The sequence below is a fragment of the Hemicordylus capensis genome, chromosome 1 (assembly GCF_027244095.1).
Source record: "Hemicordylus capensis ecotype Gifberg chromosome 1, rHemCap1.1.pri, whole genome shotgun sequence".
In the NCBI taxonomy this organism is placed as follows: Eukaryota; Metazoa; Chordata; class Lepidosauria; order Squamata; family Cordylidae; genus Hemicordylus; species Hemicordylus capensis.
In genome coordinates this window covers 219,490,055-219,516,739 of record NC_069657.1, presented here as the reverse complement: position 1 = coordinate 219,516,739, position 26,685 = coordinate 219,490,055, and the positions used below count along the sequence as shown (strand labels likewise).

The 26,685-nt window shown below is 42.3% G+C and overlaps 1 protein-coding gene across 1 annotated transcript in view; it reads right to left on the bottom strand.

The window, feature by feature from the left end:
• The window catches only part of LOC128330392 (aldehyde oxidase 2-like), a 69,658-nt gene continuing 42,973 nt past the window's right edge, over positions 1 to 26,685 (bottom strand). Inside the window, 10 exon segments of the mRNA XM_053263615.1 lie at positions 1 to 2,727; positions 5,707 to 5,874; positions 7,739 to 7,927; positions 10,854 to 10,919; positions 11,649 to 11,731; positions 12,448 to 12,529; positions 16,986 to 17,060; positions 19,585 to 19,713; positions 19,997 to 20,092; positions 24,011 to 24,238. Of these exon segments, the coding sequence (XP_053119590.1) occupies positions 2,674 to 2,727; positions 5,707 to 5,874; positions 7,739 to 7,927; positions 10,854 to 10,919; positions 11,649 to 11,731; positions 12,448 to 12,529; positions 16,986 to 17,060; positions 19,585 to 19,713; positions 19,997 to 20,092; positions 24,011 to 24,238 (1,170 nt within the window). The 3' untranslated portion in view covers positions 1 to 2,673.

Sequence of the window (26,685 nt, the reverse complement as noted above, 5' to 3'; positions counted from 1 at the left end):
TAACTGTTGACTTAATCTTTATTGTATTTCACCATCTCATACAGATTTCCACTGCAATACCACACAAGTACATCTATGTCTATATGCTGACAGCAGAATAATTACATGAAAAAAACAAATGTTGCATGTGAATTCATTTTGCTTTGCTAACAGTGCTCATATTATAAATCACCTCAAATAATCACACATTCATCTTAAACAGTCATGGTTGTCAAATAATAATTAAAAATGCTACAGTGGAAGTTCTGCCTCTCCAAGTTGACCATGTTCTGTTAATGGCCATTTTTGATCTCCAGCAAAAGACATCCCACATACAACATGCTACAAGTTGCTTGAAAGGTAAATTGCCACCACCATTTCCTCAAAGCCAGCCGCCAGGGGCATAGCTAGGGGAGAGGGGGCATGTGTTCACCCCTCTCCTGGTGGCCCCTTGGAGATGATGAATAAAATAGGGAGGAGTAGAGCTGGGGGCCCCTGGGTTCTTTGAACTCATCTGCTCAGTTATAGCTACATCCCTGGCCAGTGCTTAAGAAACACCAAGAAATTCACGCAGGAATTAAAGAACTTCATTCGTAGCTCAAATCTTAAGAATCACCAAGGAATTCACACAGGAGAGAAACCATGTAAATGCCTGGAATGTGGAAAAAGCTTAAGTCAGAGATCAGTCCTTGCAAAACACCAAGGAAGTCATCAAGGAGAAAACCGATACAAATGCCTATAATGTGGAAAGAGCTTCAATCCTAGCTACCATCTTACACAAGATGAAAGAATTCACACCTGGAAGGATATACATGTTTTTAATGTAGATAAGAGTTCCCATCTCACCTCCCCATGCCCTTCCAGAAGATATAGTTGAGGAGAGTGGAGCAGAGACTTTCTGGCCACCCCCTCCTCTCCCCCACTTCCGAAAAAAGAAGGGTGGAGACAGAGGAGCTGTGGTGGGCAGCACCTGTACAGAGCACACTCCCCTGGAGTGGAGGAAAGGCACACTGTAGTGGGACGGGGGAGGCAAGAGGTAAGAGCCTGGTAATCTCTAGGCTTGAATACTGCAATGTGTTCTACCTGGGGTTGCCTTTGTATGTTGTTTGCAAACTTCCATTGGTTCAAAATGCAGCAGCAAGATTGGTCTCTGGGGTGTTATGGAGAGACCATTTTATGCCTGTTTTAAAGCAATTGCTTTGGCTACCAATAGGAGAGGAGAGCTGGTCTTGTGGTAGCAAGCATGACTTGTCCCCATAGCTAAGCAGTGTCTGCCCTGGTTGCATATGAATGGGAGACTTGATGTGTGAGCACTGCAAGATATTCCCCTCAGGGGATGAAGCCGCTCTGGGAAGAGCAGAAGGTTTCAAATTCCCTCCCTGGCTTCTCCAAGATAGGGCTGAGAGAGATTCCTGCCTGCAACCTTGGAGAAGCCGCTGCCAGTCTGTGAAGACGATACTGAGCTAGATAGACCAATGGTCTGACTCAGTATATGGCAGTTTCCTATGTTCCTATGTTCACTTGTATTGTATGCAGCACATGTCTTTATTCCATTCCAACAGGGATTGATGAGAACTTTATAAAGTTATAAAGCTTATGTACCAGAATCTATAAAGCACGTACCACTTGGTCATTTTTCTGTTTATGAGATTTCCGTACTCATTCTTGCCTAGTGGCTGCACCCTTACTATCTAGCTAGGGGCTGTGTACCAAACATTTGTAAATGCACTCAAACAAGTGCACTCAAACAAATAATCTTAAACATGGAAAATTAGTTGAGATTTTCCTGGCAAGGCTGACTCTAGTATATTTTTGTGCAGTGTGTGTGTGGCGGGGTTTGTCCATGGACAATATCCAACAAAGAGCCTGCTTACCTAGCAAGGAGCAGAGAGGATAGAGTTTGTGGACTGAGTGCTTAAATATGTTCTCCTCTGCCTGTGCATTGATTTAGTCCTTTCTTTCCTTCCCACCTGCCATGATAACTTGGTCCCAAGCCCAACCCAACAGGAGAACCCTTTCTTCCAAGAATTCTGAAGAAAAGGAGGTGGGATCTCTCACTTGTTCTGGATTGCCGAGAAGATTAAAAGAAGTGGGAATTTCTCACATGCCACTCTAAACCTTTTGGGAAGCCCAACACAAAGTGAAAATGAAGGTTGCAGTTGGCTTAATGATCCTTCCACGGCCATTGTGGTTTGGTATTATCTTACCCTTTGCACATTCCTACACCCAGGTGAAATTCATGGGTTACTCAGGGTTTATAATGATATAACAATGTATCCTAGCAAATCATTTTAAAATATATATAGTTTACATCAGTCCAGTAGAGCTGAAATGAACACCTTTGTTCAATGATGTTCTAGGTGTGATTTGTTAATCGTTTATTTGATTAGGTTTAGAAGCATAGACCAGTGATCTACTAAAGCAATCACGTATGTATGGAGGAAAATATTATTATTATTATTATTATTATTTTGCATTTATATCCCGCTCTTCCTTCAAGGAGCCCAGAGCGGTGTACTACATACTTAAGTTTCTCCTCACAACAACCCTGTGAAGTAGGTTAGGCTGAGAGAGAAGTGACTGGCCCAGAGTCACCCAGCTAGTATTATGGCTGAATGGGGATTTGAACTTGGGTCTCCCCCGGCCCTAGTCCAGCACTCTAACCACTACACTACGCTGGCTCCTAATAGAATATTAATCTACATTAATAGCCCATGGCTTAAAGGTCCCAGGCTTGTCCTTTGGAATCTAAAAACAAGAGAGAGAGAGAGAGAGAGAAATTATATTAAAAGGAGATTTTGTAATATTAAGTTCAAGAACATTCACTGTTAATGGAAATCCAAAGTCATTAGCTTCTCAAATAGTAACACTTCTATTTAAAGAAAATGCCAGTGTATATCAAAAGCTGTGTGATATGGCAATACATATGTATACTGTATACTACATCGCTACATCAGGGTGTCTCAAACAATATGTGATCCTTCAAGATAAAATATATGTTTGGTTTTATGAGGTATAAAAATGACCACAAGAAATGCTCTTAAGATAAATGGCTTGATTTTTCTTTATTGTCAGTTTACTGAACTCTGCTGTTCATCCTCCTCCTCTTCTACCACATTCTCTTTGCCTTCCCTATGAAACCTTACTGCCCTAGTGACAGGGGAAGTGATAGTGATGTGGTCCCCAAATTCTGAGATGCTAGATCTGACTGACCTGAACAGCAACACCTTGGACTACAGGGAAGACTAGAGAGAGCTGGAGGGGATTTTCATTCTGCCCCAGCCTGAAATTCAGATCTTTTAGAAGGAAATACTAATTAATGATGAAGTTTATAAAGCCACTTTCAAAACACATTGAGGCGCTACACATGATCCGTATGAAGAGCCTAAAGGGGGTTTGCGGGGAGAGCGGACCTGACCTGCCCTCCCTGCAGATGAGCAAGGAGCCCTCCTTGGGCAGCCGGATCGGCCGCTCAGGTGATCACGGGCTCTGTCATGGGACTGATTGGGGCGGGGGGGGGATCGGGGGGCTCCAAGTGCGCGGTGCCTTGTGAGGAGCCTCCTGACACTGGGAGGCTTGTTGTTGCCCTCCCAGTCGGGAGGCTACTTGTGAGTTGCTGCAGTGTGGACCCATACCATGGTGACACATGATCAGAAAAATGAGGTTAGCAGAGCACGCTCTCCCCTAACCTAGTTTAAGGGGGGGGGCATTTAAGCGGGCTTGCCACCGGGAGCCATGCAACTCCCGTTGCAGCACACGACCAGCCGAAACTGCGCTGGGCTCCAGGGCCGGATTAAGCTAGTGTGGGGCCTGTAGCATATGTTATGAAGGGGCCCCAAATTTTTTAAAAAAGCACATAAATATTAAAACATAAATTATTTACTTGCATAGTAAAGTAATTCAATTTTTTCATTTGCCTAGTGCCCCCCCACCAACCACCCCATGCCTCCACTCAGCTAAGCCAGCCAGTCAACAAACGTTGCAAAACATCCACACACACACCCCACACACACTTTTGTGACTCCTGACCATGGGTTCTCCTTTGGAGTTATTTTCACAAAGAGAAAGGGGGTGGGGAACAAAACTCTGAATGTTTAAATTAAAAGGTTCTCAGGAATTCTGTACTTTGAGAAATCTGGACCCATTAGCAATTTTGGCACACAACAGTGGATGTTTGATTCCAATGTGTGCAGAACATATTGGATCCCAGCAGCCATCACATTAAAAGGGCCATTTGACAATATTAAGAATATATGTTTAACCTCTTGTGCAAGCCTGACAGGAAAGCAGATGTATATTTAAAATAGTTGATGCATTGCAAATGAATGTGATTATGATGAGGTGCATTAGCAACTTCCATGAAAACAGAAGTATCCAAAAGACAATCTTTTGGCAGGAGGCACAGCCTCTTTCAGTCTAAATTACACTAACATGCTTAATATTAAAAGGAGGAAATGCACAAATCATTCAGTGCAACCCTAAGCATGTTTACTCAGAAGTCCCACTGAACTCAATGAGCCTTACTTTCTAGTAAGTGTGTTTAGGTTTGCAGCCTCCATTTATCTTTGGACAATTTCAATGGGCATCCCAATGTAAAGCTAATGAAGTTGGCAACGCAGCAGTAGTTATTTCAGTTCTAGAGGAGAGGAAAGGAGCTCACCTTAAATTTGGCAGTTCTTTGAAAAGCAATGATCACAAATTCCCTCCCAACAGCACTAGATACTAAAGGAAGATATAAGTGACCTTACCCAACAAGACCGTGATATAAGCTCCCCTCAATTGATCCACTAAACTTTGAGACTCCCCTTGCTGCGCATCTGAGTTACTTCCAGCTTTCTTTTTCCTCTTAAAGGTACACATTCTCATTGTTTATCTTTACCCTCTCCCAGTCAGTCGGAAAACGCTGGCAACATTCAACTAGCATCTTCCTTAGCTTCCTTTCTTCCGCCCGGCATTAATAGTTGGTTGTTTTTTAATCTAAACTACTTTTATTTCTTTTGCTCTCTCTGTGTGTATGTTTTTTAAAACTTTACAGTTTAAACAAATAAGGACCAACTCCCTGGCGATTAAGTTATCTTTGAGACCCCTTTGCAAGCTATCTGTTCCTATTGTTGTTCTTACTACTCCCTCCTGGGCTGCTTAACATAATAGATAACCCAATCAACACCATGGTGCCAGGAAGACCTTGCTTAAAAGCCTCAAGCGATGCGGAGATGAGAATGGGCAGCAGCAGGCAATGAGGAGAGTCAGCAGAGAGCACCAAATAGAGAGCAGAAAGAAGGGCCAGACGTTCAAGCTAGGCGTGCGAGGCCCATGCGGGCCCCATAGCAAATGCTACATTTGCTACTATGTTAATCCGGCCCTGCTGGGCTCCCTTAACCCGGTTTCGGCTGGTCGTGAGAATCGCCTCATTGTCTCAGCAATCCCTAAAACAGGCTGAGAGATCGTGACATAGCACTGTGAGTTCATGGCTGAGGTAAAATTTCAACTGAAGATTTCCTAACTGAGCCACTACACTCCCCTCCTCCCTCCTACTCTGAGCCACTGCGCTACACCAGCTCTGCTGCAAAGTCACACAGCCACCCAAAACATCCTAGACGTATCATGAACAAACACCGCCTGCTGTTTGTTCCTTATCATTGACTTGCTGAGTGACGCCGGGCCCTTCGATTATTTGCCTTTTGCAGGGCAGAGCAAAGGGGGAAAATATTTTTAGAATGTGCTTACCATCTCTGTAAAGTGATCAGCACAGGCCAGGCGGATCCTCTCTACATTCAGGGGACTGTCCAGTATGAAAGCATGGTTTAATCCTCTTTCCTTCCGGGCAGCGGCCACTGCATCTCTTATAGCAAAAAACACAGAGGATGCCAGGAATACCCCAGCTTCCCCCATACCCTGGTGGAAAATGAGGGGAAATAAAGCTGTATTAGAAAGAAGAGGAAACATCCACAGCTGTTAGGTTTTTGGCCCAGCAGTACTTAAAGTTGTGCAACCGTTTGGATTTAGTCCAGCGGAGGATTTGGCCCACTCAGCCTGACACCAAGATGTTCAAAAACTAGGAGTTTTTTTGGTGGTGTTATAGCTCCTGAATGAATCACATTTGCATTTTCCTCCATCTGGAAGGAGCAACTTTCTTTTTCCTGTACTGTAGAATTAATACAGGTAGAGGGAACTGTTTTCTTCCCACACCACAATATAGGCTACAGAATATTGTTCTCGTTAATTTCTAAGAATTATTTCTGAGTTATTATTTTACCCTTAATGGTATTCACAGCACGCTGCTCAAGGCTGAAGGGAATATTACTGTATGTGGTACTGTCTCCCTCAGCAGCATAATCTGTGAATGCTGATAAATTGTTCTCGCTATAAAGACTGGTGTAGATCCAGTTGTAACGCCACCATTAAAAATAATTAAAATAGTCTTCAAAGCTAAAGTTTCACCAGAGCCAAATATTGTAATCTGCATATTAGACCAAAGTGAATTTTCTTTCTTGGTCCCAAATAGAATCTTCACCTACAATGACTTTTTCACAAATCCTTTTTTTTTTTGGTATAACAGATGTGCTTCCCCCCTCATGCAACAGATGTGCCATGTTTTACATGTAAGACATGTGCCCCCTCATGTAAAACACATGCCATGTTTTTATTTATTTTTTAGAAGATGTAATATACCTCCCAATCCACAGCATCCGAGATTTAAAAAACAACACTTAAATTAATTAATTAATTTAATTACTCGAATTAATTAAACTCTGTTATATAGCTCCACCCTGGATCACACTCCACTACAAGTGTAGCAAAGTTACACAATCCCAACCTCCTCTCTCAGCACACCTGTGTCATTTTATAAACCTTTTATAAAAATATTTGGAAGCTATATACTTACCACCACCCCTTCAGTGTTCAGGAATATCAGGGTACTAATATTCACTATCAATATAGCCCCCAACACCCAACTAGCAGCATTAATAGCATATATTATCAGATACCCCCTACTCCTTTCTAGTCTACTAAGTACAGCTTGTGACATCATGACATAACACATATCTCCACCCCCACACCAGTAGCAGCCAATTTTGTGGAATAAGGGTGAGGAAACAAGGTAAGTTGTGATGTCATTATACAAGTTAAGTGGTATTAGACCTTACAAAAGAGAAGGGGAGAAGTAAACACATAGTGGCAGTGTCTGGCAGTTACTGTGTGACATCTAGTTGGTCCTGAGGGTGAATTTATATACAAGGCACTCTTTAGTCACCTTGTGCTAGTTGGGGTTGTGTGCTAGATGGGCATGTAAGCTTTCATTCCACAAATGGGTCAAACATGTGATCAGACCCCAAGTGAACCTCTGTTTAGAAATTTTTAAAGAAGTGTTCCATTCAATCCCCATTTTAATCGTGATTATGCAACATCAAAGTTCAGGAGATTGCAGATCACATGTCCAGACAGACAAAATAACTTGAGATCTTTAGATGACAAAAATAACTTGAGATCTTTAAGTGTTACTGCAGTGTGCAAACATAAGAGGGAAGTAGTAACTTGTACAAGCGTCCTTTGTTTCTATAGATATTCCTAATACCTGCAGAAGATTTCTTTTTAATAGTAACTATCTTATAAGAACAGCCTTGCTGGATTAGGCCCAAGGCCCATCCAGTCCAGCATCCTGTTTATCACAGTGGCCCACCTGCACTTTCTGCAGAGTAGTAGCAACTAATCAGTATGCAACACTCTAATGTGTTATTTGCATATCTCATTTGTTTACCTTTGAAGAGTAGATTGCAATTGGATTTCTTGAGTTTGGCAACAAGTAGATTCTAAACTGTTCTGGGACATCGCAGACAGCAGGAATTTTATACGTATCTGGACCAAGTGTGTACTGCTTTCCCTCTGGAGAGAATTTTATTTCTTCCATGGTATAGAGTCCAAGTCCCTGAATAAAGCCACCTTCAATCTGAGAGCATAAAAACATCATTTATGTTTTTAATATCTAAAGTGTTATATTAAGAAATTAAGCTTTTGTAATCACACCTTAAACTAATCCTTTCCCATTAACTGCAAAGTGTTAATTCTCAGTTGGTAATGAAATATAGGGCTAAAATGTTCTTCCTGTACATTGATATCCTTTATCAATAGGTTCTCCTTGTGACCTATGAGAATCCACTGATATTTAAGGCAGGGCAGGCATTATGGCACCACACCAAGAATATTGGTATGACAAGTCAACCCCACATTACTTCTTTACTACAACTGTATCCTGCTCTTCTTCCAAGTAGCCCAGAGATGGGTACTGTATATAGATATGTTTATCCTCATAACAACCTTGTGCAGTAGGTGCCTAGGTTAGCAACTCCTCCTTAGTTGTCCTAACCTGGCCTGGAACTTGTCAAAAAGTAAGTGACTGGCCCAGAGTCACCCAGTGAGTTTCATGGCTGACTAGAGTTTTGAACTAGGGTCTCCTCAATTCTAGTCCAACACTCCAACCACTACACCACATTGGCTTATGTCCTGGGGTTAGCAACTCCTCCTTAGCTATCCTACCAATTCTGGGACTTGTCAAACTTTAGGATCTTTCCACAAAATTCAATTTTTCATGCAGTAAATGCATACTTGGTTTCTCATTTTCTTGTGTACACTACAACAATGCAACTCCTTCTCTATAGCTGTATCATTTTGTGAAATATATTTTCTCACCAACACCAGCAGCTTTTAACTTTTTTATCCTTTGGAAGCTGTGTGTTACTCCATTGTCCAACTCCATCACAGAAGCACTTATCTAGATATTCTCAAAGTTAATGAAATGGTAAATACCAGCAAGATTTGCCTTCTCTCTCATCTGCAACACTGCCCTGAATTTTCTAAATCTAAACCACTTGTTTCGTGTTTGTTCACTGAATGTTCTAACAGGATTCACGGAAGCACACATCTATCCAGGTTGCTTTAAAATGAAAAACAAAACAAAAAACCCAACAGTACAGTTATCCCCGCATAGCAAGTCTATCCCACATTCTCATTATACAGTATGCAAATAGGTTACACTATTATTATTGACAAGTTGTTCTAGTAAGAACTAATCTTTCCTTTCACTATCACTACAACGGGACTAAATTTGGTCCAAATTGATTAGGTAGTTCACAGGTTAGCTCACTTGCACATCAAACATCCATGCATCTGCCATCTTGAATTGGGGTGGATGACATCATCATGAACTATGCATTTGAGGTTTCCCTACAACTGTATCAAATTTGATCCAAATCGGTTCCCACTTGCACCTCAAATGTTCACGTGTCCACCATCTTGAATCAGGGTGGATTACATCATTATAAACTATACTTCATCACAAAAAACACCACTGAGGTGTCTCTATGTGTCCCTACAGCTGTAGCAAATTTGGTTCAGTTGGATGGTTCACAAGTTAGCCCACTTGTGCCTCAAACGTCTATGTGTCTGCAGTCTTGAACTGGGGTGGATGACATCATCATGAACTATGCCGTTGAGGTGTCTCTATGTGACCCTACAACTGTACCCGATTTGGTTCATATTGGTTCAGGCATTGCGAAGAGGAGAGCTGGTCTTGTGGTAGCAGGCATGACTTGTCCCCATAGCTAAGCAGGGTCTGCCCTGGATGCATATGAATGGGAGACTTGATGTGTGAGCACATGATATTCCCCTCCGAGGATGAAGCCGCTCTGGGAAGAGCAGAAGGTTTCAAGTTCCCTCCCTGGCAGCGTCTCCAAGATAGGGCTGAGAGAGATTCCTGCCTGCAACCTTGGAGAAGCTGCTGCCAGTCTGTGAAGGCAATACTAAGCTAGATAGACCAATGGTCTGACTCAGTATATGGCAGTTTCCTATGTTCCTATGAAGTTGATAGGAACACACACACAAATACACGCACGGAATGCCGGGTGATCTCATAAAATAAACTAAAAAGGGAAAGTAGGCTAAAAAGGATTTGCAGGCGGATTTCTAGATGAGACATTTACTCCAGAGTGCCCAGTGTTTGTTCATGTGGTTTTTTGTGAAGCATCTATATGATGATGTGAACACAACATTGCTATCCTGTATTTTCCTTGCATTCCATCCACATGTTCTCAGACCACAGAAAAAATGACTGCTTGGGAAATGGAATAGTAGTGTAATCTCCACAGGCACAGACCACCTTAGTGCTACTCTTCTTTTTTGCGAGGTGGGGTTTTGTGTACAGTGACCCATTGAGCAGATGAGCCTATTGCAAGACAACTGTAGTTCTGCACACTTTCACTGTTACACTTCCAGTTGATGGTGCCGTCTTACCAGCATTTCCCCCTATAATAATCTCTTCATTTGCACTGAAATGTCTTTTTGCCTATATATCCCCTCTCTCTGCTAAGTATAATTACACTAACAATGAACTGGGATTGAGGGGAAAATCTAGCTATTTCTAAGGAGGCTGTCAGGTTTTCATTTTGCAACAGGACTTGGAGGAAGCAGCAAATCCCTTGAAATAGCTAGGACTGTTTCACTTTATGTTAATCAGCCATACATCTGGCACAAATTGCTTCAGTGTGTAATAAATATTATACATAATGCATGCAACTCATTGGCTAATTAAGAGAGGGCTATTAAAAGAAAGTTCCAGTATAGAAGACATTTCTTTTATCCTCACCATCATTGCAAACTGTCTCCCAAATGTGAAATACCAGACTTATTCCTGGATGTCTGTCCCCTCAGTCAGGGGGAGTAAGGCTTCTTCCCCACCCATTGGGCAAGGGTAGGATATTGCACTGCAGACACTAGCAGAGCAGGTCAAGAATAAAATGCATACTTTTTGAACACTGGAAGAGTCCTGAGACATTTACTTGCAGTTATATGATTATGAGTTGAGAACTCCTGGTACATACCTGTCCTATGTCAATAGCTGGATTGATGCTGAAACAGGCATCCATGACAATGTCCGTCCGGATGTTCTGTCACACAAATAAGCTATTATCAGTATATATTTTTACAAAAAGCTAAGAGAAAGGTGAAGACAATGGACTCCTGAACCCATAATATAAACATCATGCATGAAACACAAATTCTGCAAATTGATTTTAACACTCATAAGAACATTTCAAGATATCTGAGCTGGAAAAGGTTCATCCTTTTGAACTTTTGCTTGTGAAGGTCCGTGAATATGGCCATCAGCCCACTTCTCCTGCTGGTGGGATCAAGCTGCAGAGAACAGTTAAAAGCCTAATATTTTGATGTTGATGTTCAGCTACTCACTCTCTTCTCATTTGGAAGCTCCATGGTTTGCGTCCAAGGCAGTCCAGAGTTAGAACTGGACAAATCAAATTTCAAGCAACATCCCACATCTAGTTCAACTATGGTGTGTCCAGGGCAGAAACATGATCATGACAGCAGTGTCTGGTTCCAGTTAACAGCACAAGCAGAATGCTCTAGGATATACTTAGTTCTAGCCTCCTAGAAGCTACATCTACATCTACGTAGGCATCTTAAGTGCATGCATTCTTTGCTTATATTCCAAACTAGTCCTTTTAAAAACTCAGCCATATGATCAGCCCTCAAAAGGTCTGGTGACAAAATTCTCAAGATGAAGGAATAGCTCACACCCAAACTCAGGATGAAAAGGAGCCCTGAACCTTCCATTAGTCTATATACTGCTAAAGAAGTATTAAGTGCTCACTTTTTACCTTGTGATCACCTGTGAGGCAGTCAATCTCAACCTCAGAACAAGCGGCACCAAACACATAGTATGGAAATGCATGACCTTCTTCTTTCTTCCAGTCCATATATGTAACATATCCTCTAAGGAGTGGAAAAATAGAGTCCTTTAGATGCTAGATGTTCAATGACATTCTCAACAGGAACGGTAAAAACTACAAACAGAATGTTCCATGCTGCTCTAGCATAGGGTGGAAAATCGAGAAATGAACCTGATGGGAGCATGGGCTACCAGTGGCACAACAGGAGGTTTCCTGGTGTGCTCTATTAAGGGTTCAGCAGAGCCCTGGCTTTTGCTGGAGTAACATCTGATCTGCCGCAGCCTCTGGCCCAAACACATAGTACTGCTGATGAGACTTGCTGAATGTTTTCGCTTTGGTTTGGCATCCCATGCTGAATTTCTCCTGTAGAATGGCAGTCTCTGTTTTTACACCTGGCCCTTTAATTATGGCAATGGAAATCTACCACACCCCAGTTCTGGAGTTCTGGGGCCTCTAGTACCAACTCCTCTCCCTACAAGAACTGACCCAGCTGATCTATTACAGCTTTGAGTTTCACAGGCTCCCATTTAATAATACTGAACTGGACATCCAAGGAAAACCCCCACTAACATTTCCCCCCTGACAGTACACATAATGGGTTCCAAGGAAAACAGCATAGTCCCTTGTGCTCACATATACTTGGCATTAAAGTTCAGGGAGAGTCCAGGGCCTGGGACTGATTTCATATCATAATGTCAACCCATCAGCTGTGATACCCAAAGACAACCATTTAGAAAATGATAATGGATTCCTTACTTGAAGAATCCAGTAGCTGAGAGACTGATGCTTTCCTCATGAGCTTTTTTAACCTGTAGGAGGTACACAATTAAAGGGCATTTCTGGCACGGGGCACACAGACATTTGCACATAAATATAAATTTGGAGGGCATTAGGCACAACTTTCTTCCTCTGTACCACACAGCCAAGGTTTATAATTTGTCTTCCAGAGACATTGACTTCACAGTAGTTTCCAGTGCCCTTGATTCAAACCTATAATGCAAAGTCAGAAGTAATGGAAGCATCCTAGGAGGAGGCACATACATCTTTCCCCAGTGCTGACTATCAGAAGCCAGTTATGACCATTATGGAAGCAGTCCACATTGGTTTCATAGTCAGTCACAGCAATGAGCATGGGATCAACACAAACAAGCTGAAGTCTGTGTGTGTCTAGAATCATGACTGCTGAGGTTTCACTGGACACATTATTTCAAGGATGGGCTGACTTTAGTTTTGCATGGTTTCCTTTTTATTTATGTTTTTATTTGTACCACCAATCTGTTTTCCGTTCACAAGGAAAGAGGAAACACAGGCTCTCAATAATTAAGGCATAAATATAAATAGTTTAATGTTTATTAATTATGTATTTATCATACGTATATACTACTCAAAACTCACATCTTTGGGTAGTTTACAACAAAACAACACAGATTCAAACAAAATCAAAACATTAAAATAATTTAAAAACAAGTTATCTACCAAGTTATCCTTGAAAGATCAGACTAAAGTCCACCTAGTCCAGAAATCTTTGCAAGAAGCTCAGCAGCGGTAGATGCAAGGTGGTCACAAGAAATGGGCTACTTGGTAGACTGTGGTCTAGCTTTCTGATCATTCCTGTTATCTGACCTCCTTCCTTGTGGATTCCATATTGAATCTGAAACCAGTACAAAACTTGAGACTGAGGTACATCTAGACTGAATGTTATCTTAGTTGGTTGCATTTAAATTTATGTTTGGTTTACTTTCACATCTAGGAATGAAGGAAATTCTGACTGAATGCCGATTTATAAAATTCCTCTTTTTCTTCCAGAGCCTGCTGCTGGAAGAATTGATGGAAGCTGTAGTGTTTTTCTGCCTTCTAGGGCTAAGTTGTCCTGGGCACTCATAGGATCTGTCCAGATTCTAACATCACCATTGATTCTTACTGGCAATGTAATGGGCAGTCCAGATGATGTTTAGCACACTGTGTAACCTTTTTGCACATTAGCTTGAAAATTCATGAAAAACTTGTATATTTTCTAATTACTTTTCTAAACTGATCAGAGGAGGGGGAAATGTGTGTGTGTGAAATGTGTGGACAGGCCAGAGCGCAACCTGGCATAGGTAGCGATACTGTATATGGGAGAGTTCACTCCTGAGCTCACTTTTCTTTCAGTTTTCATTTTATATAGTCCTTTAATTCCCCCCCCGAACCAGTTCATTGATGATATTATGATATCTCAGCCCCTTATTATAATTATATTTTAAAATTGACATTATTGTGCTATGCCACTCTTTTTTAGCCTTTAGGGAAGTAAATTTTCTCCAGCCTCCCCCACTTCACTTCTTAGTCTACCTCTGGCAGTTCACCTACTCCCTTCTGTCTCCCTCCCTCCCATCCTGCAAATGACTGAATCAACAGCAACAACATTTCAGAGAACTAGGAGCCACTTCAAAGCAGGCATTCCCACTTCTCCAAGAGATCAGGAAGATAACAGGAAGATTTAAATGGCCACAAGCCAAGTCTCAAAGCTTCATAGTTTGTCCCAACAGAAACTCTTCAAGTTACTTAAAGCTATAAAACTCCCCTCCTTGTGCAAAACTGGTAATATTTTAGTAACTCCTTACTAAAAGCAAGCGAGAGGACATCAGCTGGACTTGCTTGCCCCCATATTTCCATAAGTACAGGTGAAACTCGGAAAATTAGAATATCGTGCAAAAGTCCATTAATTTCAGTAATGCAAATTAAAAGGTGAAACTGATATATGAGACAGACGCATTACATGCAAAGCGAGATAAGTCAAGCCTTAATTTGTTATAATTGTGATGATCATGGCGTACAGCTCATGAAAACCCCAAATCCACAATCTCAGAAAATTAGAATATTACATGGAACCAAGAAGACAAGGATTGAAGAATAGAACAATATCGGACCTCTGAAAAGTATAAGCATGCATATGTATTCAGTACTTGGTTTGGGCCCCTTTTGCAGCAATTACTGCCTCAATGCGGCGTGGCATGGATGCTATCAGCCTGTGGCACTGATGAGGTATTATGGAAGACCAGGATGCTTCATTAGCGGCCTTCAGCAATTCTGCATTGTTTGGTCTCATGTCTCTCATCCTTCTCTTGGCAATGCCCCATAGATTCTCTATGGAGTCAGGTCAGGCGAGTTTGCTGGCCAATCAAGCTCAGTACACTGTATACTTTTCAGAGGTCCGATATTGTTCTATTCTTCAATCCTTGTCTTCTTGGTTCCATGTAATATTCTAATTTTCTGAGATTGTGGATTTGGGGTTTTTATGAGCTGTACGCCATGATCATCACAATTATAACAAATTAAGGCTTGACTTCTCTCGCTTTGCATGTAATGCGTCTGTCTCATATATCAGTTTCACCTTTTAATTTGCATTACTGAAATTAATGGACTTTTGCACGATATTCTAATTTTCCGAGTTTCACCTGTATTTCATGAATATTTTCATGTGTATTTCATTAGTATGAGTCTCAAATTCTTGCCCTCTCAATTTGCCTCTGAATACCAGTTGCAGGGGAGCAACAGCAGGAGAGAGGGCATGCACATACCTCTTGCCTGTGGGCTCCCCAGAGGCATCTGGCGGGTGAGGCCACTGTGTGAAATAGGGTGCTGGACTAGATGGGCCTTGGGCCTGATCCAGCAGGGCTGTTATTATGTTCTTATGCCCTTGGTCTTGTTGATGTATGTGCACAATGGGCAGCATCCAGACTAGTTTTCTGTTTATGAAAGTACATACTGTTTGCACAAGGAGGGGAGGGTGATTTTCACTCATCTCCCTTTCCTCTGCTGCACCCTACACTTCCCAAAAATCTGCTCTCCCAACCATCAGGTACATATTTTCAAGGGGATATATGTACCTGAGGGTTATGAGAACAGATTTTTGGGAGGTGTGGGGTACGGCAGAGGAAAGGGAGATAAGTGAAAATCACCCTCCCCTCCTTGAGCAAACAGTATGTACTTTCATAAACAGAAAATGAGTCTGGATGCTGCTCACTGTGCATATACATCAACACCCCACCCCACCCCAATTGGTGAAAACTATCTCTCCTCCTTGCATAACCAGAATACACTAAAACTAAAATGAACAGAGGAAGCTGCCATATACCGAATCAGATCATTGGTCCATCTAGCTCAGTATTGTCTACACAGACTGGAAGCAGCTTTTCCAAGGTTGCAGGCAGGAATCTCTCTTGAAATCCCCCCAGCCCGAGTTACCGTACTGCCTGCATATACTTTATAACCCTGTGGGTTACCAAATCCTTGTGTGCAAATCTTTGTATATATATGATGTACAAACAACCACTTTGTATATAATTGTGTTTTGGTAACGTACTGTATGCTTTGGTAGTTTGTTGCTTCAATAAAAAATCTTGTTGTCCTATCTTGGAGATGCCAGGGAGGGAACTTGGAACATAGATGCTCTTCCCAGAGCAGCTCCATCCCCTGTAGGGGAATATCTTGCAATGCTCACAAATCTAGTCTCCCATTCATATGCAACCAGGGCAGACCCTGCTTAGCTAAGGGGACATGGCATGCTTGTTACCACAAGACAAACTCTCCTCCGCTCATCTAATCTAGATGTTCCCCAATAAGATTTTTATACTAGGTTTTTTGGTGACAAAAAGTGGTGAATATATTTGCAACACATGCCTTAAAGCATGTGTCTGTTCAGAGCTTTAATTTTTAAAAACTGCTCTGAAAAGGGGCGAGTGCACTTCATGACTAACATGAAGGCAGGCCAATGTGTGCTGCAGAAATTTGATTTCTTCTGAAAAAAGCAGAAAAATAGGTTTCCATGGAGCTCAATCCTGTAGAGAAGACGGCACATGTGACCAAAATGTGGTGAGTACACTTCCAGAGCAGACTCACACTGCTAAAATGATGTATGTCTTTATGCATTGAAAGATAAACAGCAACAGGAAAGACAGAGGAGGGACTTTCTGTTGTGCATGTTTGGCTGTGATGCTAGCTCTGCCTATTGTGGTGATCCTGCTCGTCTGCCAAGACTAGAAGCAATTGGAATGGGGATTGTCCTCCTGAACATGCCTCTAAATACCAGTTGCAGAGGAGTCACAGCATGCCCTCAACTCTTGCCTGTAGGCTTCCAGTGGCATCTGGTTGGCCACTGTGTGAAACAGGATGCTGGACTAGATGGGCATTCTTGGGCCTGATCCAGCAGGGCTGTTCTTATGTTCCATGCGATAGAAGCAGGATTATAATCCAGGTGTAAAAAACACAAATGGTGCTGCTTACCCAGTCCTCCCATTTGCCTTGTGGGTTCTTTTTAATTATTGGCTCTAGGCGCTTCCGGAGAATTTGGCAAGCATTCTGTGGAAACATGTTGTAAACAGGAAAAAGTCATTAACAACAATAACACTAACTTTTGATTTTGTAATTATCTGTTTATTAATTTTGCAAATGTAAAATTTAGGGTGCTTTAAAAATTCCACTGGCATTTGTTGGGGCACATGTACCCCAACCTTAGACTCAGAGGTACCAACCCAGAAGTATGTGTAATTCAGGCCTGTGTCTGGTTCCATTTTATTAAGACAGGAATTAATGCCTAGACTCAGGGTGAATTGACACCCAGATCTGCCTGGGTAATGCTTGGTAAATGATTTGTAAAGGCAGGGGTAATCTAGCACTGTTTATCAGTGTTTGTGGAACTCACAAGAGACACAATGGGTCAGGCTTAATTACCAGTCTCACACTGCTGAAATTAACCTGCTGTCCAGTAATCCCCTTACCTCACTGACAGGATGCTTCTGCCTCAGTCAAATGTATTGATTAACTCATCTCACACATGTACCCCTTTTTATGTTACTTTAAATATTCTCTTGTTATAATTACACACTAGATAGAGGTACACAAGAAATAATGTAATTGCTGTCTCACACAAATAGAACTAATTCTCTCACTAACTCCTGACTTTTAACACCTTTTGGGACCAGGCTAGCAAATCTGGGACAAGAGAAGGGGCCCATTTGCAACTCAGAGATGCAGATTTGCTTTGGGCAATGACCCCTCTTCATGATAGCAGCTAACAGAAGATGAGATTAAGATCTCTCTGAACTGGCTGAATAATTAAAAGATGATATCCAGGAGGGAACAGCAAGTTGTCACCTTTTTGGGGACCTAGGAAAAGATGAGGAGATTTCAGATAAACTCTATGAGAGATCAAAGGAAAATACAGCTATAAAGAACGAAGCTTACTGGACTGGCAGTCTTGTGCCTACAAGCAATCTTGTGCCTACAAGCAAGATCTGCTCATGAGCAATCCAAGGGTTTGCTGCCCAAGCCGCGGGGCTAGAGGCAGGAACTCTTTCCATGGGAGAAGGGACTGTCTGTTTGTGACTTCTGCTGCAAAGTGAGAAGTCAAGACTTCCCCAGCCATGGTGCTCTGACTCTCATCTGTGCTCTGAGCAAACTGCATGCTTGATCTAAAAGCTCCTGTCTCCTTCAGCTGAAAGCTCCACCGCTCTCAAGCCTCTGATCCGGGTAATATGCTGCCTCCACAAGCCTTGGATCCCTCCATCCTTCCCCCTTCTCCTTTCCCCTCGTCCCTCTACTAATCCCTGATCTCCCCAAACCATGCCAGCCCTCAGCCTTCCTTACCTTCCCCCCCCATTTTTCCATCTATATCTGAATTGTATTAGGCTCTAGGAAGATTTAATACACACACATATGTTAGTTAGGAACACTGGGTGAATATTGTTGCTGGCTAGGGTTGAAATACTGTTAGTAATATTGATAGAATGTTCTGCTTTCTGCTCAGCTAGATTGATGTTGTTATTCCTTTATACTCAATAAAGCCCATTGAATCATTTAGGATTGGTTTGATCTCCTTTCTTCCTTGCGCCCAGATCCTACATGGTCACTATATAAAAGAACTTGGTCACTTGGTGACACTTATGAGACAGGCCTAATTTTGTATGCTAGCTAATGAGCACATTTAGTATACAAATCAGGCCTGGACCACAACACATTGCTCCTGTGCCTTTAACATCAGCATGGCAGACAGGTAATTAACAGGTGAAGTCTCTGCCCCCTGCCCAATGAAGCTACAGTGGTGCCAAAAACACCTGAAGTATCATGTGTGACAAGAAGATCACTTTAGCAGCAGCCATCAATGCTGCTTGCTGGTTATATATAATCAAGTTAAAGGAAGTCTGGATATGTTTTGGAGGAAGAGAACAAACATGGCTGCTTAATACACATTTGTGGCCCAAATGAGATTGCTCTTGAGCTGCTTTTTTGTTTAACTTAAAAATGACATAGATAAACAGCAGACAGTAGAAGCCTGGCAAGAAGAAACTCCAGCTGATATTAGTGGTACTTAGGTGGGGGAAAGCATCAGTAGCCAAATTTCTGTTTGTCATGAAGCAGCACAGCAACCCTGCTAGAAAAATGTGTCAGTCCTGGTAGTGGGGTTTGCCACCATGCCACAAATCTGCTAGTGGGACATCATCACTAAGAGGAAAAAGTGTGCTTTTAAGATTACGGATACGACAAATATTTATATACTGCTTTTCAACAGTTCCCAACGCGGTTTACATAGATATAAATAAATAAATAAATAAAATAGAATGATTCCCTGTCCCCAAAGGGCTCACAATCTGAAAAAGAAAACATAAGGCAGACACCAGCGAGAGCCACTGTTGATGCTGTGCTGGGGTTGGACAGGGCCAGTTGCTCCCCCTGCTCAATAAAGAGAATCACCAATTTTGAAAAGGTGCCTCTTTGCTCTGTTAGCAGTTATGATATATCTCAAATGGTCTGATTCTATTTGCATAGTGTATGCAAATACTTGAAGATCTTTTCATATAACATAACCACAAATAAGCATTCTTACCTGGACGGCTTTCCCATTGACTTCCGTGCCAACTGATCCTGCAGTGACAATTGCATTAGGGATTGTGACTGTGGTTCTTTCATAAGGGTGTATGTAAGACAAAGGTATTTTTAATTCATGGCTGGCAACCTGTATTTTTAGAAAACAAATATATTACCATTTCTCAGGAGTTATATGAAAGTGAGAAAGAAAACATTTGAGATACAAATGATACAATTAGATACAAATTAAAATTAGACACATACAGAAGAGTAAACTTGCTAGAGAATGCATGATCTTGCTCAGAAAATACAGAGCACTGGAACTTACTTTTGTATAGAATAGTTCAAACCTGAACACACGGGGATGCAGTGGCACACAGCTTTCATGCTGTAGTTTCATTTTGTGTGCAGGTGTTAAATTGTTGTCTTACCTGTAACATCTTGGTATAAATGCCTTGTCCTAATTCAGTTCCACCATGGGAAACCAGCACTGATCCATCCAGATAGATATGAACCAGAGCTGCAGCCTATAAATAAACAGAAGGCTGCTGATCAATTATTTTTTCATTCATAAAAAGCCTACGAACGTATTACAGGCGCTTAACAGTTTGACGTGAAAAACAGAACAGGAGCAGAGGCACATCTCACTCAACGTGGCCAAAGCAACTGGCATGTTGGTAATAGGGGAAGGGTCATATATTAGTCATAGAGCATGCATGTTGTAGGAACACAGCTCCAAATTCAGTCTCTGGTTGAAAAGGATTTCAGGTTGAAGGGCTCAGAGACCAAACCTGCTCAGGATTCTGGAATGGAGCTGTCTACTAGGATTGTCAGTACTGGGCCCCCTTCTAGCCTAACAACAGGGTCTGGGGGTGCTCCCTATTCCTTATTAATGAGCTTCTTTAGTTCAGCAGCTCGGGATTAAGCATGGTTTAGTGAATCAGCTTATTGCTACCCATTTTTAATGGTTTCAACCCTTTAAGATATTTTCTACATGTTGGGGTGAAAATCCAAACCATGTTTTCATTGGTCATTCGAATAGCAGCCGTGATTTCTGGATGTGTGACAGAAGAAAAAGAAGAAGAGGCAGCCTTCCATGCCAATACCCTGGCCATCACCACCTGACTGTGGTGTTGCCCTCAAGGTGCTAGTCCAAAGTAAAAAGATCTATGGAATCATTTGTTTAAATTGGGATGAACTGGCTCTGAACATAACTCCCTTTACATTAAGTAACATAAACCCATGGCATGAATGTGACCAACACAACTGCCCAGAGAACAATTGTTATGGGGCAGCTAACAAATAGAAATTATTATTATTATTATTAACAACTACTGAAGGATGGGACCTGTATCCAGGAAAGTGAGTCATGGCAGGAGAGCAGTCATGCCACACACTACGTCAGACTCCATCCTCATGGTCTTCTGCTGCAGACAGGTTGTCTTGGACTATATTTCATTGGCTGATTTTCCCCTCACCCTCTTATACTGGTTCATCTGTGCACATTATTTATTTTATTATTATTATTATTATTATTATTATTATTATTATTATTATTAGTGCACATCATCATCATCATCATCATCATCATCATCTAAGGCAGCAAGGCCAGCTGCCTTAGAATGAAAGGTTTACCACATACATCCACTCTGCTTTACAAATCAGAAGAGAATCATCTTCCCTATGCATGTGTATCAGATTTAACTCTCTCAGGAAAACTGTGTATAGCAAGCAAGGAAATGAAACGAAACTCCCTCTTTTGCAGAAATGGTTTGAACGTTCCAGTTCTGCCCAGCATTTAGATCCCTGGCCAACCAGATGGAATACAGAACAAACTGCACAGAGAAATCCACAGCACGTTCTATAAATACTGAGTACACTACAGTCCCTATTCAAATCAAGTCAATTGTCAATTTCCATATAACATCATCTGGGGATTGCACCTGTTATCAGTTCATATTAAAAGGGGAGAAATTAAGAAGTGAAAACATTTAATTTCCTTTTCTGTAGTACCTACACAAAACGTCAGCTATGTTTTTAAATTGTCTTTCTTAAAAAGGTCCACAATTTAGAATACTGAAAGGATTTCACTTACATCATATTTGTAATCTTTACAATAACTCCAAATGTATTATTTGGCAGTATTATTATCTGAGGATAATTGCAGGGTAGCCCTAGCACCTCACTCAGATGATCTTCTAAATCAGGCCTTGACAAACTTTCTTTGGATCTAGGAGTCATGGATCTAGGAGTCATCCAAAAGGTTTAGGAGCCAGACAATGGACAGTTGACAAAATTAATGGATTTAGTAATGGGCATTGTGAAGGGGGAGGGTAAATGGGCTTCTCTTTATCCTCTTTACAAATAACATACTTAGAACAGAAACAGGGATGCTGGGACAAATACAGATTTCATTAAATAACTCTACCTCTGAATATGCTAGTCCAGGTGCCACAGGTAAATTTCTAGGCACCATGGCTCCCTGGTGCCTGGGATTTGTCAAGCCCTACCCTAAACCATAGTTTGGAAGATCATAAGCAAACCACAATGAGTGTTTGGGGCGATTCTCACGACCAACAAAAATCGGGCTAGGAGAATCTAGCCCGATTTTTGTTGATCGTAAGAACCACCGGGCTCGCAGCCGAGCCCGGTGGTTCTTGAGCGGGTAACCTGCTCGAGGACCCCTGCTAAAAAGCAGGTTTGCGGAGCGAGCGCGCCAGCAAACCTGCTTTTTAGACTCATGAGTAGCCATGGCGTGGCTTTGCGCCACGAAAAGCCGCGCCACGAAAAGCCACCTCCCGGCTTGGGGGTCTCCCCAGTATGCCCTGCGCACTCGCGCAGGGCATACTGGGGCTTGCGGAGGCCGCGTGGCCCCCGCTCCCCCCGCCGGCTCCGTTACGAAGCCAGCCATCGTGTGGGCGGCCAATCTGGCCACCCAGGGCTCCCTGCCTGCTCATCTCTGCAGTTTTAACAAAAGCGGGTCTCACAGATCGTGATACCCGCCTCTTTGAGGCTGTTCTTATGATCAGCCAAAACTGGGCTAGGAAAGCCAAGCCTGGTCTTGAATTAGTGTAAGAACCACCGGGAGCCACGCAACACCTGGCAGTGATGCAGCAGCAAACCTTCTAAAGAGGCCAGCCTCTTAAAAGGGGTTAAGGGAGTGAACGCTCTCTTAGCCTCGTTATTTTGATTGTCTACCTGCTCCAGCTGCTTGCAGTGGTGATGCATCCCGGCCCCAGGCTCTTCACCTTGCTGGGGAAAGCTGGTCTCTATGTGTGATACACTTGCCCATGACAGAAGGGGCAATTGTCTGTGGGGGAGGACGGTAAGTTCTTACAGCCTTCCTCCCCACATGCCCCAAGTTCTTTCTTACTGATCATGAGAAAGGCTTCCCACACCCTCCCTCTTCTTTGCACACAAGGGGAGGGTAATAACCTGTGGTTTCTTATTTTGTCTGCATAAAAGAAACTGTGGCGTGTACATACCAGTTAGTTAACAAGCTAGGATATCAAACTAGGATCAAATTATGTAGTAGTTCTTGACTCTGTGACTCTTCAAGAACTGTAGAGGATACTATTTCATCAGGCACGAAGTTATATCTTTATTATTACTACAGCACAATCCTATGCATGTTTACTTGCATGAGACCTGCAGGTCTCACTGTATTCAGTGGAGCCTATTCTTATGTAAATGGGTGCAGGATTGCAACTTCAGTGTCTAAAAATGCATGCAATAACTAAGACTCTTGATGTGCATGTGCACAGTTAACAAATATTGCCTGGTTGGGGTAGTGGAGGGATAAAGAGCTCCTATAGCAGGGCTGCTCAACTTTGGCCCCCTAGCTAGCTTTGGACTACAATTCCCATGGTCCCTAGCCACAGTGGCCAATAGCCAGGGATGATGGAAGCTGTAGGCCAATATTTGCAGGAGGATTAGAGTTGGGCAGCCCTGTGCTACAGCATAGTGATTAAGAGCTGGGAGCCTTGAAGTCCTTTGGGGAAGCAACCATTTCAATTGTCCTTCTGTAATATTAGGATAATACTGACCTACCTTGCAGGATTGTTGTAAAGATTACTTACAACTTATTTACTTAATAGATGTGGAGTGCTTTGAGAAGTTCAGGAAAGCGACAAATTAAACAAATATCTTTAAGCACTGGATTAGCTCATGCCAAACAATCTCTTGTGGAGATAAGGCATTTTGCTGCTTTTCATTCACATCAGGCTAAATAGGCAGAAGGCAGCGTGTATTTATGTTTGCTCAGAAGTAAGTCCATGGAAGTCAGTACAGCTACTTCTTAGGTAGCACGGTTGCCTCAGGCTGCACATCCTATTGAAACTAATAAGTGACTAACTTAACATCCACAGGGCTTCCAATTACGGGGGCCAATGATTGCTTTTCTTTACTTTTTAGAAGGGTAGGTTTCTAGAGTCTCAAAAGCTTACCTGGTGGTAATATGTGGCATTAAATCCAACTGAAAACAACATGGGAATGACTGCAATCCCTTTCTTCTTCCAGTAGTTTTGTTTGTTGAATTCTTCTGTTGCTTTTCGCCTGTTGTAGTAATCAGACTTCTCCAGGCATTCTTTCCAGCATGCAACCAGATTTCTGGGATCCACCTCTTCTTTGTAGGGAGTTAGAGTAACTTCTTTGTACATGTTTATCTCTCTGACCTTCAAAAGAAGACATGCAAGATACTCTTATTTGTAGCAAGTAGTGCTTATGAACGATTTAGGTCTTCATGGACATTTGCACATTAAGTACAAGTACGGTTCCCTTCCCTTTCCCTGCTGTAAAGGCTTTCTAATCAACAGCGTTTAATTTTATAACAGCAAGAAAGAGCTGCCACTTTTAATAGATGCATGAAAGGCAGAAATCCCACAAGTGATCTCCCCATTTCCCTATACTGCATCTCCATGCTGAGAAAAGTTGTACTATCTCATGCAGATATGAAATCACAGGAGTCCTGCCAGAAAAATGATGGCAACTCAACTTCTTGGCTAGAATAGTATCCATAGATATAGATTCAGGAAAACCCATGAACAGAAAACAACTTCAGGATCAGCTTTGTAAATGATAGTACAAAGCATTTCCTATTTCTAGAGAAGGCAGAAGAAAATGACTGGTGATAATGAACAGCCGGGCTGCAAAAACTGGTAAGATTTAGAAAAAGGAACAAAGGATCTGAAGTCTTCTTATAAGAAATGGAATACTTGTTGAAATGGTGGTATCAAAAACTTGGACTTACCATGAGGTGCTGTTCTGGTCAGCAGACAGTGGAGTTGGAAAGAGTTAACCCCTCTTTCCATAAGGGCAGAGCTAAAAGGAAAACCATATCTCCTTCCAGGAGAGGAACAGCCTCCTAGTTGCAGGACTTGACAACACCTGTGCTTCAAGAAAATATGTCCCTGAGGGTCCCACAACTCTCAAGGACAAGTTTTCAGGAGACACAGTGAACTGCAACGGAAAGGGGAGATTGAGAAAAATTGCCCTTGCTCCCTTGGAGTGCTCTTAGAATGCTTTTTTTTTTTTTTTGGCACGCACAGCATTAGTTTGGATGACATCCCTATTTTTAATGGTTCTTCCTAAGAGCAATGGCCATAGAGACGACTCCAAGGGATAGAAAGTGGTAATGGACACCTCTTCAGTTTTTTCTCCCACTACATAAGAACATAAGAACAGCCCTGCTGGATCAGGCCCAAGGCCCATCTAGTCCAGCATCCTGTTTCGCACAGTGGCCCACCAGATGCCGCAGGAAGCCACAGACAGGAGTTGAGGGCGTGCCCTCTCACCTGCCATTACTCCCCTGCAACTGGTACTCAGAAGCATCCTGCCTTTGAGGCTGGAGGTGGCCCACAGCCCTCTGACTAGTAGCCATTGATAGACCTCTCCTCCATGAAGTCATCCAAACCCCTCTTAAAGCCATCCAGGTTGTTGGCTGTCACCACATCCTGTGGCAGAGAGTTCCACAAGTGGATCACGCGTTGTATGAAAAAGTACTTCCGTTTGTTGGTCCTAGACCTCCTGGCAATCAATTTCATGGAGTGACCCCTGGCTCTAGTGTTGTGTGAGAGGGAAAAGAATTTCTCTCTCTCCACTTTCTCCAAGCCATGCATGATTTTATAGACCTCTATCATGTCTCCCCACAGTCGTCTTTTTTCTAAACTAAAAAGCCCCAGGTGTTTTAGTCTTGCCTCAAAAGAAAGGTGCTCTAGGCCCCTGATCATCTTGGTTGCCCTCTTCTGTACCTTCTCCAGTTCAACAATGTCCTTTTTAAGATGTGGTGACCAGAATTGTACGCAGTACTCCAAGTGTGGCCACACCATAGTTTTGTATAAGGGCATTATACTGTTAGCCATTTTATTTTCAATCCCCTTCCTAATGATCCCTAGCATGGAATTGGCCTTTTTCACAGCTGCCACACATTGAGTTGACACTTTCAACGAGCTGTCCACCACGACCCCAAGATCCCTCTCTTGGTCCGTCACCGACAGCTTGGATCCCATCAGCATATACTTGAAGTTGGGGTTTTTTGTCCCAATGTGCATCACTTCACACTTGCTAACACTGAACCGCATTTGCCATTTTGTCGCCCACTCCCCCAGTTTGGAGATATCCTTTTGGAGTTGCTCACAATCAGTTTTGGATTTCACTACCCGGAAGAGTTTGGTATCATCTGCAAATTTGGCCACATCGCTGCTTACCCCTGCTTCTAGATCATTTATGAATAAATTAAAAAGCACCGGTCCCAGAACAAATCCCTGCGAGACCCCACTTCTTACTTCCCTCCATTGTGAAAACTTTCAATTTATACCTACCCTCTGTTTCCTGTCTTTCAACCAGTTAGCAATCTACACATGTACTTGTCCCCTTATCCCATGACTGCTAAGTTTCCTCAGGAGTCTTTGATGAAGAACTTTGTCAAAAGCTTTTTGGAAGTCCAGGTAGACTATGTCAACTGGATCACCTTGATCCACACACTCGTTGACACTCTCAAAGAAGTCCAAAAGGTTGGTGAGGCAAGATTTACCTTTGCGGAAGCCATGCTGGCTCACTCCCAGCAGGGCCTGTTCTTCTATGTGCTTTACAATTTTATCCTTGAGGATGCTTTCCATCAATT